The sequence below is a fragment of the Lithobates pipiens genome, unplaced genomic scaffold, assembly GCF_037356315.1.
Source record: "Lithobates pipiens isolate NorthernLeopardFrog02 unplaced genomic scaffold, aLitPip1_a1.2 Scaffold_3, whole genome shotgun sequence".
NCBI lineage: Eukaryota > Metazoa > Chordata > Amphibia > Anura > Ranidae > Lithobates > Lithobates pipiens.
Window position 1 is genome coordinate 43,580,514 of NW_027507790.1, and position 14,986 is coordinate 43,595,499.

At 43.6% G+C, this 14,986-nt stretch overlaps 1 protein-coding gene across 1 annotated transcript in view; it reads right to left on the reverse strand.

Annotated features, from left to right (window-relative positions):
- Positions 1-7,669: 7,669 nt before the first annotated feature.
- LOC143940333 (solute carrier family 2, facilitated glucose transporter member 11-like) overlaps positions 7,670-14,986 on the reverse strand; it is a 68,991-nt gene continuing 61,674 nt past the window's right edge. The window contains exon 12 of the mRNA XM_077461581.1: positions 7,670-9,760. Within this exon, the coding sequence (XP_077317707.1) occupies positions 9,563-9,760 (198 nt within the window). The 3' untranslated portion in view covers positions 7,670-9,562. The remainder of the gene's footprint in view (positions 9,761-14,986) is intronic.

A 14,986-nucleotide genomic window follows, 5' to 3' on the forward strand; every position in this document is an offset into this window, starting at 1 on the left:
GCCGGAGACCAACTCCCTGATGGATCCCTCCAGGAGGCCGCTCGGATCCCCTGCACAATCCGCCTGTGGCTGTGTGTCCATGACCGGGACGACCGGGGACTGTATGGGCGAATGCGCCCTAGAAACAAGTGGGGGGAAGTCCTCCTCCGACACCACTGCCCCCGCCAATGTGCCCTTCTTACTTGCTCCTGCGGCGCTGGTCCGGGGAGCTCGCGGCGGCGTCATCTTGGACCGCGCGGCCGGCGAGGAGATCGGGTCCTGCCGCAGGAAATACTGGGTAATTTCGGGTCCCCTCCGATCCTCGGTGGCCAGCGGGTGTTTGCGGTCCCCTGGCATGAAAGAGCGGCTCGTCTGCAGGTGTATGGCGGAGGTTCTCGGCTCGGTCCCGTGCAGAGCTCCTGACTTGGCTTCCTCACGCTGCCATCGCTAAGCCACGTCCCTAGTCAGACTTGTATACAGGCCTCGCTGGGATCCATTGTCCCACGGAGGAGGAGTTTAGCAACTGACACTAGGCAGGCATAAGGCCTACTTACTATCGCATCACAAGTATTGTATTAAAATTATGGAAGCAACACTAAGATCATCCTTAACTTAACTTAAAAATGGCTTCGGTACCTTAAATACCCTATCCCAGAATGCACAGCAGGAACAACCACACCCACTGAACCATTTCCGAGCAAGAGGCGGCATTCAATGCATCCAGCCTGCTGCTGTTCCACGCCCACTGATGGTGACAGCGACACCTACGGTCAGGTGGGAATCAATGCAACCCAGCTGAACTGGTACAGAAACCAGAACTTTAGAGAAATTAGTCTGAGCCAAACTACAGCTTCAGACAATTAAATTGGAAAAAGAACAATAGCGTCTGCTCCTCAGGAGCAGGAAGCTACACTTATCTTTGTCCCCTCCTATTCTTGTGATACATTTTCTGTTCCTTCACACTGACTTGTGGCATAGCTCCCAACTGTCCCTGATTTGGAGGGACCAGGGCTGGACTGGGACAAAAATGTGGCCCTGGACTTCATCCAGACCGGCCCACTTTAAAACACACACAAAAACAGTATATAAACTATACACAATTGCGCAAAAAAAATAAGTGGTCAAGTGGTAACCAGTGGCACTGGGGGCAGGTAGCACTGGGGTGGATGGCACTGGGGCGGATGGCACTGGGGCGGATGGCACTGGGGCAGGATGGCACTGGGGCGGATGGCACTGGGGCAGGATGGCACTGGGGTGGATGGCACTGGGGCAGGATGGCACTGGGGCAGGATAGCACTGGGGCAGGATAGCACTGGGGCAGGATAGCACTGGGGCAGGATTGCACTGGGGGAGGATGGCACTTTTTTTAACTTTTTTTTTTTTTACACTGACGGCCGCTGCAGCCGTTCATCTCTCCCCTCTCACACTCTGTCTGTGTGAGGAGGGAGAGCGGCGCTGAGAGATGATATCATATGTTTACATATGAGATCATCTCCCATTGGACACGCCGATCGCGCTGTAAACCGCCGCTGTGATTGGCCGTTTACAGCGATCTGTGTTTGCCTGTCCCCGGGGGACACGGCGAACACAGAACTTCCGCTATGCGTGCCCGCAGCGGCGAGCATTGCGGAAGTAAACAACAGGACGTCCAGGGACGGCCATCCGGACGAAAGCGCCTGCTCTACGGCCGTCATTCGGCTATAGGGCGGGCGCGAGGTGGTTATATTATTCATCAATTACCGTGACCAGTGGCATTAAAATTATTCATCAATTACCGTGACCAGTGGCATTAAAATTATTCATCAATTACCGTGGACAGTGGCATTAAATTATTCATCAATTACCGTGACCAGTGACAATAAATTATGAATTAATTACCGTGGACAGTGACATTAAATTATTAATCAATTACCATGGACAGTGACATTAAATTATTAATCAATTACCGTGGACAGTGGCAGTACATTTACCCCTCCCCCCACCATGCTGCATATTACAGATATCACAGACACTGACAATAGCAGCCTGCATCCAGTATAGCATTCGATTAGCTTATTTAGTCCTTACTTGTTACTTGAATGACACTGGTGAGGTGATGGACTTTTCTTTGTCCCTGACCCTGTCTGTGCTGCTGTCTGGAGTCCTGGACTTGCTCCAAGCAATGTTCTGGTCCCTCCTCGGCGGCGCTTTCTCCTCTTGAACGCAGTCCCAGGCCAGGCAGCTAAGCCTGGGAAGCAGCTGCTACGCCTCCGCCCTCCGGCCGTGAGTGACGTCACGGCGCTGGGACATGGAGGCTGCCAGCAATGTTAAGGGGAGTGAGTGGCAGCATCACGAGGGGGTGGTACTTGTGTGGCGGCCCAGGTGCTGGAGCGGAGCTGCGGCCGCGGCCGGCGTAACACAAACTACTACAGAAATGGAGAGTCCAGCCGCGGCAGACAGTAGTGTAGTGAGTCAGACACACTGTCTGACAACCGGCCCAGTGGCCCACTGAGCCAATCGGCCCACCGGGAATCTCCCGGTAGTCCCGATGGCCAGTACAGGCCTGGGAGGGACTGTCCCTGATTTGGAGCAATGTCGCTCTGTCCCTCATTCCTCCTCATTTGTCCCTCATTTTGGTCTGATCTATGTAGTTGTATATAAAATGCACATTTTATCTTTCAAAAAGTGTTTCCCTGGGCTAAACCTTTCATCCAATTTCTAAATTGCTGCATTTGTAAATTTTAAAAGCCAATATAAAGGAATAGTAGTGGTAAAAAAAAAAGCCCTTTTGGATTTAATTAACTTTTTTGGGTTAATTCTCCTTTAAGTAGGTGTGGCAGGGGGTGTGTCCTATGCCTTTATACATTTGCTAGTAGGTGTCCCTCATTCCCATCTCAAAATGTAGGGAGGTGTGCTTGTGGGGATAAAGATGGCCAGTTGTCTAAAGAGCACATGCAATTAGCTTGCTTCCGAGAACACATTACCACGTTTTGACCTGAAAATACCATCTTTTAATAATCTGCCACTTCTTGTTGTCTACTATACCTGCTGCTTTCAATGAAGATCTTCGCTGATGAGAAAAAGGTGTTTTGGTGAGTTCAGCTATCTGATAAAGACTGTCCGCGGTGATTATATCTGCTTATACAGGCCAGGCATAGAGGTCTCAACAAGGCATAAGTCACTATTGCAACAGTGGGAGTCAGAATATGTTTATTGAAAATATTTTGTTCCTAGAGTTGAGCTTCAATTGATGCACATGTATTCTGCAAGAGAGTGATTTTTTTTAAATCCAGAGGATGCTTCTTTTCTAATAGATAAACTGGACCTAAAAGATGTGTTCCAGTGTTCTTTTTAACCACTTGACCTCTGGAAGGTTTACCTCCCCTTCGTGACCAGACCATCTTTTGTGATATGGCACTGCATTACTTTAACTGACAATTGCGCGGTCATGCAGCACTGTACCGAAATAACATTTTGGCCTTTTTTTCCCCACAAATAGAGCTTTCTTTTGTTGGCATTTGATCACCTCTGCGTTTTTTATTTTTTACGCTATAAACAAAAGAAGGCCGACAATTTTGAAAAAAACAAAACAATATTTTTTACTTTCTGCTATAAATCATACCCAATAAAATGTTTTAAAACATTTAATTTCTTCAACAATTTAGGCCAGTATATATTTTGCTACATATTTTTGGTAAAAAAATCCCAATAGGCATATATTAATTGGTTTGCGCAAAAGTTATAGCATCTACAATTGGGGTGGGCAACTTCATGATAAATGAGGTTTAATGTGTAAAAATGTAAACGAATGCATTTGGGTGGCAAAAATATGAATGCAATCTACTCCCTGGGGGGGGAGAACCTCTGGGGGAATCAAGGAAGCAAAAGGACCTGGGGGTCCTAGTAGATGATAGACTCAGCAATGGCATGCAATGCCCAGCAGCTGCAAGCAAAGCAAACAGAATATTGGCATGCATTAAAAAGGGGAATAACTTCAGAGATAAAATGATAATTCTCCCACTCTACAAGACTCTGGTCCGGCCTCACCTGGAGTATGCTGTCCAGTTCTGGGCACCAGTCCTCAGGAAGGATGTTCTAGAACTGGAGAGAGTCCAGAGAAGGGCAACCAAACTAATAAAGGGTCTGTAGGACCTTAGTTATGAGAAAAGTTTATGAGCACTGAACTTATTCTCTCTCTGGAGAAGAGACACTTGAGAGGGGATATGATTTCAATGTACAAATACCGTACTGGTGACCCTACAATAGGGATACAACTTTTCAGTATAAACTGTGTAAAGGGTTCTTTACTGTAAGAGGGGTTAGGATGTGGAATTCCCTTCCACAGGCAGTGGTTTCACTGGGGGTCATCGATAGTTTCAAAAAACTATTAGCACCTGAACGACCACAACATACAGGAATATACAATGCAATACTAACATAAAAATCACACACATAGGTTGGACTTGATGGACTTGTGTCTTTTTTCAACCTCGCCTACAATGTAACTATGTACAAACTATGGGATATTTTTATTTATTTATTTTTACTAGTGATGGTGGTGATCAGCAATTTATAGTGGGACTGCGATATTGCAGCGGACACTTTTGGGGACCAGTGATACTAATACAGTGCTAAAAAATATGCTTTGTCTTTGTACTAATGACACTGGCTGGGAAGAGGTTAACATCAGGGATGATCAAAGGGTTAACTGTGTGCCTTGGTTGTGCTTACTCACTGTGGGGGAGGTGTTCTGATTAGGGGAAGGCAAAGATCCATGTTCCTGCTTTGCAGAAAACAGGATCAATGCCTTCCCTTCTAACAGAACGACTTGTTTACATAGGCAGATTGTCGTTCTACCTGTGTCCTGTGTATTCAGCAGGTGCCGACGGTCATCGCGTCTGCGGTGCCTGCCGCAGGGCTCCGCTGTGTATAATAATCCCAGACCTGGAAGTGTCAGATCATGTACAGTGCCTTGCGAAAGTATTCGGCCCCCTTGAACTTTTCAACCTTTTGCCACATTTCAGGCTTCAAACATAAAGATATAAAATTAAAATTTTTTGTGAAGAATCACCAACAAGTGGGACACAATTGTGAAGTGGAACGAAATCTATTGGATAATTTAAACTTTTTTAGCAAATAAAAAACTGAAAAGTGGTGCGTGCAAAATTATTCGGCCCCTTTACTTTCAGTGCAGCAAACTCACTCCAGAAGTTCAGCGAGGATCTCTGAATGATCCAATGTTGTCCTAAATGACTGATGGTGATAAATAGAATCTACCTGTGTGTAATCAAGTCTCTGTATGAATGCACCTGCTCTGTGATAGTCTCAGGGTTCTGTTGAAAGCGCAGAGAGCATCATGAAGACCAAGGAACACACCAGGCAGGTCCGTAATACTGTTGTGCAGAAGTTTAAAGCCCGGATTTGGATACAAAAAGATTTCCCAAGCTTTAAACATCCCAAGGAGCACTGTGCAAGCGATCATTTTGAAATGGAAGGAGTATCAGACCACTGCAAATCTACCAAGACCTGGCCGTCCCTCTAAACTTTCAGCTCAGACAAGGAGAAGACTGATCAGAGATGCAGCCAAGAGGCCCATGATCACTCTGGATGAACTGCAGAGAACTACAGCTGAGGTGGGAGAGTCTGTCCATAGGACAACAATCAGTCGTACACTGCACAAATCTGGCCTTTATGGAAAAGTGGCAAGAAGAAAGCCATTTCTCAAAGATATCCATAAAAAGTCTTGTCTAAAGTTTTCCACAAGCCACCTGAGAGACACACCAAACATGTGGAAGAAGGTGCTCTGGTCAGATGAAACCAAAATCGAACTTTTTGCCCACAATGCAAAACGATATGTTTGGCGTAAAAGCAACACAGCTCATCACCCTCAACACACCATCCCCACTGTCAAACATGGTGGTGGCAGCATCATGGTTTGGGCCTGCTTTTCTTCAGCAGGGACAGGGAAGATGGTTAAAATTGAGGGGAAGATGGATGCAGCCAAATACAGGACCATTCTGGATGAAAACCTGTTGGAGTCTGCAAAAGACCTGAAACTGGGACGGAGATTTATCTTCCAACAAGACAAGGATCCCGAACATACAGCAAAATCTACAAAGGAATGGTTCACAAATAAACGTATCCAGGTGTTAGAATGGCCAAGTCAAAGTCCAGACCTGAATCCAATCGAGAATCTGTGGAAAGAGCTGAAAACTGCTGTTCACAAACGCTCTCCATCCAACCTCACTGAGCTCGAGCTGTTTTGCAAGGAAGAATGGGCAAGAATTTCAGTCTCTCGATGTGCAAAACTGATAGAGACATACCCCAAGCGACTTGCAGCTGTAATCGCAGCAAAAGGTGGCTCTACAAAGGGGGCCGAATAATTTTGCACGCCCCACTTTTCATTTTTTTATTAGTTAAAAAAGTTTCAAAAATCCAATAGATTTCGTTCCACTTCACAATTGTGTCCCACTTGTTGGTGATTCTTCACAAAAAATAAAAATTTTATATCTTTATGTTTGAAGCCTGAAATGTGGCAAAAGGTTGAAAAGTTCAAGGGGGCTGAATACTTTCGCAAGGCACTGTACAAGGCGCATGATCTGGCGCAGAGCGGCTGCCCTGCCACGGTATATCTACAGTGGCCAGTCATTAAGTGGTTAACTGTATATACCACTGTAGCCGACCTCAGATCTTGGTGACCTGCTACAAAGACTTGTTCTTACAGAACAGAGCTCCAGCAGCTCTTCTCAGAATGAGGAAAGGACATCACTTCTTATTCTGTAAGGAGCCGTAATGCTTCTCTGCATGTGCGTCTGGATTGATTGCCAAGATTTTAGGGGTGGGTTCAGTAATCTCTTGAAACTGATACCCCTGGGCTAATGACAGCTCACCCAGGACTAGGAAAAGTCCTGACTCTGGTGGGTCATGTGTTTTTCAGGACATAATGGGCTTTTATTTGGCGGTAAATGGTGATGGATGTCCCGTGATTTTTGTGATTGTTATTTGCTATATTATCAAAGGAAAATTGACACAAAATGGTAAAAAAAAGGATATATACCTGTATATTTATTGCTATTACCATAACCTACCACCAAAGCACAACCCAACATAAATACTCCTGCTCCAGATGATCTGTGATACCACATATGTGTATATTTTTTTGTTTGTACCGGTAGTAGGGCTCAGAAACAATAGTGTGCATTTTTGCTTTTTTATCCTACCTAAAACACACTGACACCAATTTTTTTTTTTTTTTTATTCCTACCAAAAAAAAAAAGACTACCTCTGACCTTTGACCCTAACTCGAACCCTGACACTGACCTAGATTATATATTTATTTTATTATTATTATTTTTTATACACACACTTTGTCACCACTTTTCTCCTATAGCAAGGAGAAAAAGATACAATGTATCTTTTTCTCCATTCAAGAGGAGAAAACAACACAGGGGTGGGCTGTACAGTGACTGATCTCAGTGATAGCCAATCTGAGGCTATCACAGATTGGAAGAAGACCCACTTCCATGAGGCCCATATATGCGCACCGTTCACCTGGAAGGCTAAATCCATTATTATTATACAGGATTTAGCTTAGACTAGTCTGTTGATTGCCATGAAAATTTAACTCCATCAAAAGAAACTCTGGAGAATCAAATTATGGGAGGGGATGGGGAAATATTTTTCACGCATAAACAAATAAATAGAACAAATGGAAAAGTGTAAACTATGTATTTAAATTTACATTTTACATGTTAAACTTTAAATTTCCAACACCTAATGCTTATTTGGTCTGGATAAAAGTCATATAAAAACACACAATTATAGTATAACCAATGGGTTTTTTATTTTTTATGTTTTGTATAGAGTAGAGAGGGATTAGAACTCCTGTAAGGTTTTTATTGTTGTCTGTGCACCCACTGGGAAAATAGACCCTCTCTATTTGTCCTGTTTACTAGTATCTCTGAGTGTGAAAGAAAATCTTCCATTTTGGGTTGTCCTCAGAACAGTAATAGAGGGAGATCTTCCAATAGGGACACTAGTTCTAGTGACCCGATGATAAACAGGAATTTCCTTACTTTGGAAGGATATCCTAATACTTTCTGCTGTGGCTATAGGACAAAAAGTGAAGGAAAATCTCCCCAATGGGATGCAGATGGCAAAATAAATAAACAAAATAAATTTGACAGTGCTTCCCGGACAGTCTAGATGGGTTCTAATTGGTCAGTGCCATCACATTGATGGCACTGGCCAATCAGAATCCATCTGGTTTGTACTGGAAGCACCAACAGAGAAAAGGGAGAAGAGTGTGCATTTGAAATCCCCAAACCACTAGAGAGGCTGTGGGGGTGCTGACAGCTCTGCAACCCTGGAGATGAGTACAGCATGAAACAGGGTGGGGGAGGTAAACTGTGTTAGTTCACCTTTTACATTTTTTCTGTAAAGGTGGACTAACCCTTTAGATCCTCCTATCGCTTAAATTGGAATAAAAAAAAAAAATGCTGACAAGTAGGGTTTATACTGTATGACAGAAGAGACCTTATTGGTCATAAATACTTCTCCCTCAGTGTTAGCATTAATGTGCACTGAGCCATGCATGCGCAACTCAGCATACATTTACGGTATCTCCTTTTGCAATGATAATGTGGCTTCCATGCGAACAGACCGAATCCAGAAGGAAGATCTGGAGAAGATGGCAGCGTGTGTGACCACAGAGTGCTGATAGCACAGAGCTGGAGGGCATCCTGACAGGTAAGTCTGTCATAGTGTTCCAATGTGCTGTGTATAATAGCACGTTATGGCATGAGGCTCCAGGGGACCCATTTAATAATTAAAAAAAAAATGTGGAGTTTAATTTTGCTTCAATAATATACTGTATGTATATAGAGTCAGCCAAATAACATCTTCTTGCTGATCTTTTTATTTTATTGCAAGTCAAGCAGAGCACTCTGCAGTCTTTCATAGCATGGAACACTCAAAGTGTTCTTTGTAGTCTGTGACTATATATGATCTTTTTTGTTATTTTTTAAATTGACAGCAAGAAGTGATTTACTTTTTACTACTATTATTATTATTACTACTATTTACTATTTTTTTTTTTTTTTTTTAACTAAATAAGAATGTGATGTGGTTATGCTGTTATAGCTTATACCATAAAGACTCATGTAGGGCTGGACCTTTAATAGCAGATCCTTGATAAGATGTTAAGTGGTGTTTAAGTGAATAACATTCACAAATATATATTTAAGAAAACAGTACTAAAGTTATAGATGTGTGTTGGCAATAGCTTTTTAATCCTTTGATTCTCAAGGATGTGTCCTATGCTTCCTGACGATCAAAGGATTAAAAAAAGCTCACGCCATTAATTAATAAATATTGGTATCCGTCTGGAATATATCTCCTTTCCAATAGCAATGCAAATAAGCAGAAACACAAATAAAATTCTAGATCCATACACACTCAGTATATAAAACAGAATGACTGTGGTACTTATTACACAATTGTGTGAACAACAGAAACTTCAAGTACTGCTTGGCATCTCTCCATAAGGATCAAAAAGTCTTCACCAAAAACAGTTTGTAGTACAGATGTTTGAAGCTTTGTGAAGCTAGAGTCTGGTAGATATCACAAAAATCTCAGGGTTGCGTTCTATTCTAGGCTGGTTTCTGTAGTTGTATTTGTTGAAGTCCTCTTTTATCTCAAGGGATGATTTTCCTTTTGTTTCTGGTAGGTAAAAGTATAGAAACACCCCACAGATGACTATGATGACAAGGAACGTAAGGAAACAATACTGCTCCATTGTAGCCTGGAAGAAGAATGAAAAGGCAAATAAATGATTGCTATGTACAGGTAGTCCTGCACAATCCACACCCATAATATACAGGTGACAAATGCATTATACTCAAGCCTATCTAGACCGAAGCAAAAATGTAACATGTTACAGCTTACCAGTCCTTGGGTGTGGTGGCTGCATTCATTTTCATTTTCAGGCTAAAAAAAATCTTTGAATGAGTACAAAAATGATTTGTTGATCTTTTTCTTATGTAAACTGATAGGATCCTTTTTGTCCTGGCACTACTGTGTACCACCACCCACCGGCACTGGTCCTCTAGTGCGCACTTCTCATGGGCATCACTAGCACGTGTCCCTTACCTGCTAGTAATCTTGGCATACTCACAGATATAAATTGGCATTACCACTAGTTTGCTGTATAAATATCTTGAAGAAAAATCTATTCCCATAATGATATAATAGAAATCATTAAGACAGCAGTTCAGTAGGCTTTCTAAAGATTCAATTTGCTGTTTTGACAGATTTAATGTGAAATATTGTTTTCAGTAGCTCTTCTCTAAATCAGCTCCCATTAAATTGTCACTCATTTTCATAAAGTCCACTGTATTTATACACTTTTTTTTATTTGATCTTGAAATCATTAATGGAAGAGCTGATATATTATTTTCAGTCAAGTATATGGTTGGAATATGACAACTGGTAATTTTAGACATCATTTGTAGAGTCATCCAAAAAAAGTTTGTCTGGAATATTTTACCTTACCTACTAATAATATAAGGCAAAAACCTTATCTTTTTTTTTTTTTTTTTAAATCCAAACTCTTATTATTGCTAGCAAAGAGCAGAATTAACAGCATAAGATCTCAAAAAATACAAACAAATAATAAAGAAAATTGAGATGTCACATAATATACATACATCGACCTCTTGGGCAGCTTCTCGACATGTCGCTCCTGATGTAATCTGTAGAGCACCTTCCTAGTCATCTATCAACACATTTGTATCTCACTACTGTGTTTAACCAGCTGTTTTGTCATCCGTTAATTTTGGTTTTCAATTACTGTAGGCTGACGGTGTTAAATACATTTATTTTCTTTGCTCAAGCATCTGCCCACCGGGTGTGTCAGGAAAACTGAAAATTTCCTATCAAATACTTACTGTAATTTTCTTTTTCTGATAGGCTCCATGGCAGCATACGTGTGGGTTAGCCCCGCCTCCATAACTACCCTATAGGACACTTCTCCCATAAATCTTTGCTCTGGACTACCAGCCATGTTCTGTAACGAGCCTACTCCAAGCATTGGGAGGGACTCCTGCTATACACACCCAGGTGGGCAGATGCTTGAGCAAAGAAAATAAATGTATTTAACACCGTCAACCGACAGTACTTGCAAACCAAATTTAATGGTTAACAAAGCAGCTGGTTCAACATAGTAGTGAGATACAAATGTGTTGATAGATGACCAGGAAGCTTCTCTGCAGATTACATCAGGAGCAACATGTCGAGAAGCTGCCCAAGAGGTCGAAATACTCCGAGTTGAGTGTGCAGTCACTGCCTCTGGAGGAGCCAAGCCCTTTGCAACATAATCGCTTTGAATGGTCTGTACGATCCAAGTCGCAATAGATCTAACCAAAGCATTCCTTTATTTTTCCCATGCAGAGGGATGAAAAGAGAATTAGTTTGTCTAAAGGATGCCATGATTTCCAGATATTGTCTCAGAGTGTGCCCCACATCAAGAGGATGGACGTCTCGACTTTCTGTTGACCTGAAGGTGGGAATCACTATTTCTTGATTTTCGTGAAAAACTGAAGTTACTTTAGGGTTTGACCCCAACATAGGAGTTAATACAGCTCTGTCTGGAAAAAAGTTAGAAAAGGCTCCTCTCAACCTAGGTTTCTGATTTCAGATACTCTTTTAGCTGAAGTAAGCGCCATCAGGAAGGCGGCTTTGAGTGTAAGATCCTTCACTGATAAAGGTTTGTCTTGAAGAACTGGCGAACAAGAGAATGATTAGCCCATGAAACTCCTGTGAATGTCGAGATGGCAGATGCTTGAACCAGAAGTAAGCTTAATGCTAGAGACAGGCCTAGACTTGATTGTAGAACGCTAAGAATATCCTGGACCAACCTAAGGCCTCGAGCCTTCCCCCCTCAAGAACCAAACCCTGAGGTGCAGATGAGAAGGACAGGGATGCAGAGTTGTGCCTTGGGACAGTAGATCCGGTCTGAGAGGCAGGAGAATTGAGTCTCGATAACTGAGGAGTGATAGGAGAGGAAACCATGGCCTGTTGGGCTAGAATGGAATTACTGCTATGACTTTCACTTTCTCTGTTCTGAGTCTGCGGAGAATCTGTAGTATCACCGGTACTGGAGCAAAGGCGTAAGCCACGCTGAACCTCCACTGGTCCGTGAGCATCAATCCCATAAGCCTGAGGATTATGGAACCTCGAGTAGTATTTGGCCAACCTGTAATTGCATGGGGATGCAAAGAGATCCACTTCCGGAGACACTACCAGGGTCAGAAGCCACTCGAACACCTCTCTGTAAAGAGACCACTCGTTCATTTAAACACGAGAGAGAAAGTCCACTTGTACATTCTTGATCCCAGGAATGTAAACAGCTGAGATGTTGGACAAGTTCCTCTGAGCCCAGTTCATGATTTGCTCCACTTCCCATAACAGGGATCAGCTGCAGGTTCCACCTTGTTTCCTTATATAGGCCACGAGGTTGTATTATCCAACATAAGCATTACTGAAGTTTTTTGTTGGGTGATGGAATGCTAGAAGAGCCAGAAAGGCAGCTCAAAGTTCCAGGATGTTGGACACAATCCCTGTAGTAGGAGGAATCCATCTGCCTTGTGCTACCTCAGATGGGAAATGAGCACCACAGCCTTGGTTGCTGGCATCTGAAGTTACCGTGACCCACATGATGGGAACTAATGAATGACATTTTCAAAGATTTTTCCCCTGGAGCCACCAACGGAGAGACCCCTTAATAACTGGAGTAAGGTGAATGCGCTGACTCTTGCTGTTGGAATTCCATTGTTGTAGGAAGCCTTTCTGGAAGGGCCATGTATGCCATTGCGCCCACTTCACCATGGGAAAGGCTGTTGCCATGGTGCCAATCACTTTCAGACACTGGAGAGCGTAAAGTTGAGACGAAGCGAGAGCTAAGCGGATTCTGTCTTGGATTACCACAATCCTCTCCTTGGGCAGAGAGATAGTGCCCTCCGCCGTGTTGAAGAGAGCACTGAGAAACGCGAGGGACTGTGTGGGTTCCAGATGACTCTTCTCCAGATTCAGGAGCCAACCAAACTCTTGAAGAGTGGAGATGACCAGACTCATGTGCTCTAGAAGTTAACTCTTGTCCTGAGCTAGTAGAAGCAGATTGTCTAGATAATGATGAAGACAAACCCCTTTGACCTGGAGCAGAGCCACCATGGCCAACAGAACCTTGGAGAAAACACAAGGAAATGTTGTTAGATAGAAGGGAAGGAGGGAAGGCAGGTAACCTGTAAGTGTTGATTGTCTACTGCAAAGTGAAGAAACTGTTGGAAGGACACTGCCACTGGAACGTGAAAGTGTCTTTCAGATCGATTGACACCAACCAGTCTCCTGGATGAACCGACTGTTAGATTGTTAGTAAAGGCTCAATCTTGAATTTCTCTTTTCGAATTAAGCGGGTGAGATGTGTCAGGTTTATGACTGGTCTCCATGTGCCGTTCTTTTTCTGTACCATGAACAGAGGAGAATATTTGCCTCGTTCACCTTTTGGAACGGGAATGGCTGCACCTTGTTCCAATAAAGAGGTTATGTAAGCTAACAGGATCTGCTTTTTTTTATTCTGAACCTGGAAGAGTTGTAGGCATAAATCTGAGACTGGTGGTGCTTTTGAAGACCCAGGTGTGACCTGCAGAGACTGTTTTGATGCCCAGACATGCTGAAAGCGGAGCAGATGTGCCCCCACCTGACATGCCTAAGTGGGACCAATCTCAAAAAGATTTTGTGGAGTCCCTGTTGCCAGAGGACCCACCCTTTGTGGGCTTCTTAAAAGAGGTTTGCCTTTTCTTCCAAGACCTTGAAAACTCCAGGCCTGTAACTGCGCACCTCCCTTGCATGTTCAGTGTTCTGTGTTCTTGGAAAAGAACATCTCTGGTCCTGTAAATGCCTATCCTGAGGGAGGAATCCCGACTTACCACCTGTGGCCCAGGTTATGCCGCTGACAAGCTTGTTGCCAAAAATTGATGTGCCATTAAAGGGTATTCGGCACCAAGCTTGCTTAGAAACCGGATCTGCCAACCAGGGATGGAGCCATAAGGCACAACGGGCTGTAACCGCTGCCAACCTAACCCGGGACACCAGGCAGATGACATCAATAGAGGCCTCCCCCAGAAAGACGGATGCCAGCCTGATCTCTTGAATAGGTGAGTTCTTGGCCATTTCACTGGAAATGCCTCTGAGGGACTCGTCCATGCTGTCCGACCATGATTATAAGGCTTCAGAGAGCGTGGCTAAGGCCAGAACTGGTTTACAGGCCATGCCTGATGTTATGTAAATCCGCTTCAGATCGGAATCAATCCGTCTCTCCAAGGGATCCTTGAAGGAGACTGTATCTTCCAGAAGAAGTGCTGCGTCCACCAATAGGGCAGACTCAGGGTGTTTAATTTCTTCTTCCTTGAAGGGATACATTTTTTGCATTTTAGACTGCATAGAACTTTCTGTCTGTTTTACCCCATTCATCCGTGAGGAAGGGAAAAAATTGATGATCCTTATTGAACTGTTTGAAAAATTTCCTCTGCTTAGGAGGAGAGGTAATAGGATCTTCCCACTTTAGAGCATCCTTAACAGCTCTCACCAAAGAGGGAACCATGGCATATTCGAAGCCCATCCCTGGATCATCTGCTTCCGACTCGCTATCCGAGTTAGGAACTGACAGATGGCTAGGCTGTGAAGACTCCCACGTCTAGTGGACCTGCCCTTCTCCTGAAGGAGAACCCAGAGACTCTGGTGGGGGTTCACAGGGTTTATTATATTCTCTCTCCTGCATGGATTCTCTCACAACTAGTTTGACTAAAGATTCAAGGTGTTGCTCTGCACCCTCCTTGTCACGTACCTGGTGGGTGAGCCTGACGTACGGAGGAAGGCCCTCGTACAACTTTGGTTCGAGAACTGCTGATAGTAAACAGCAGGCTTAAGAGCACGGCAGGGTAAGGGTGCCTTGATTAGTCAAGAAGTCTGTACC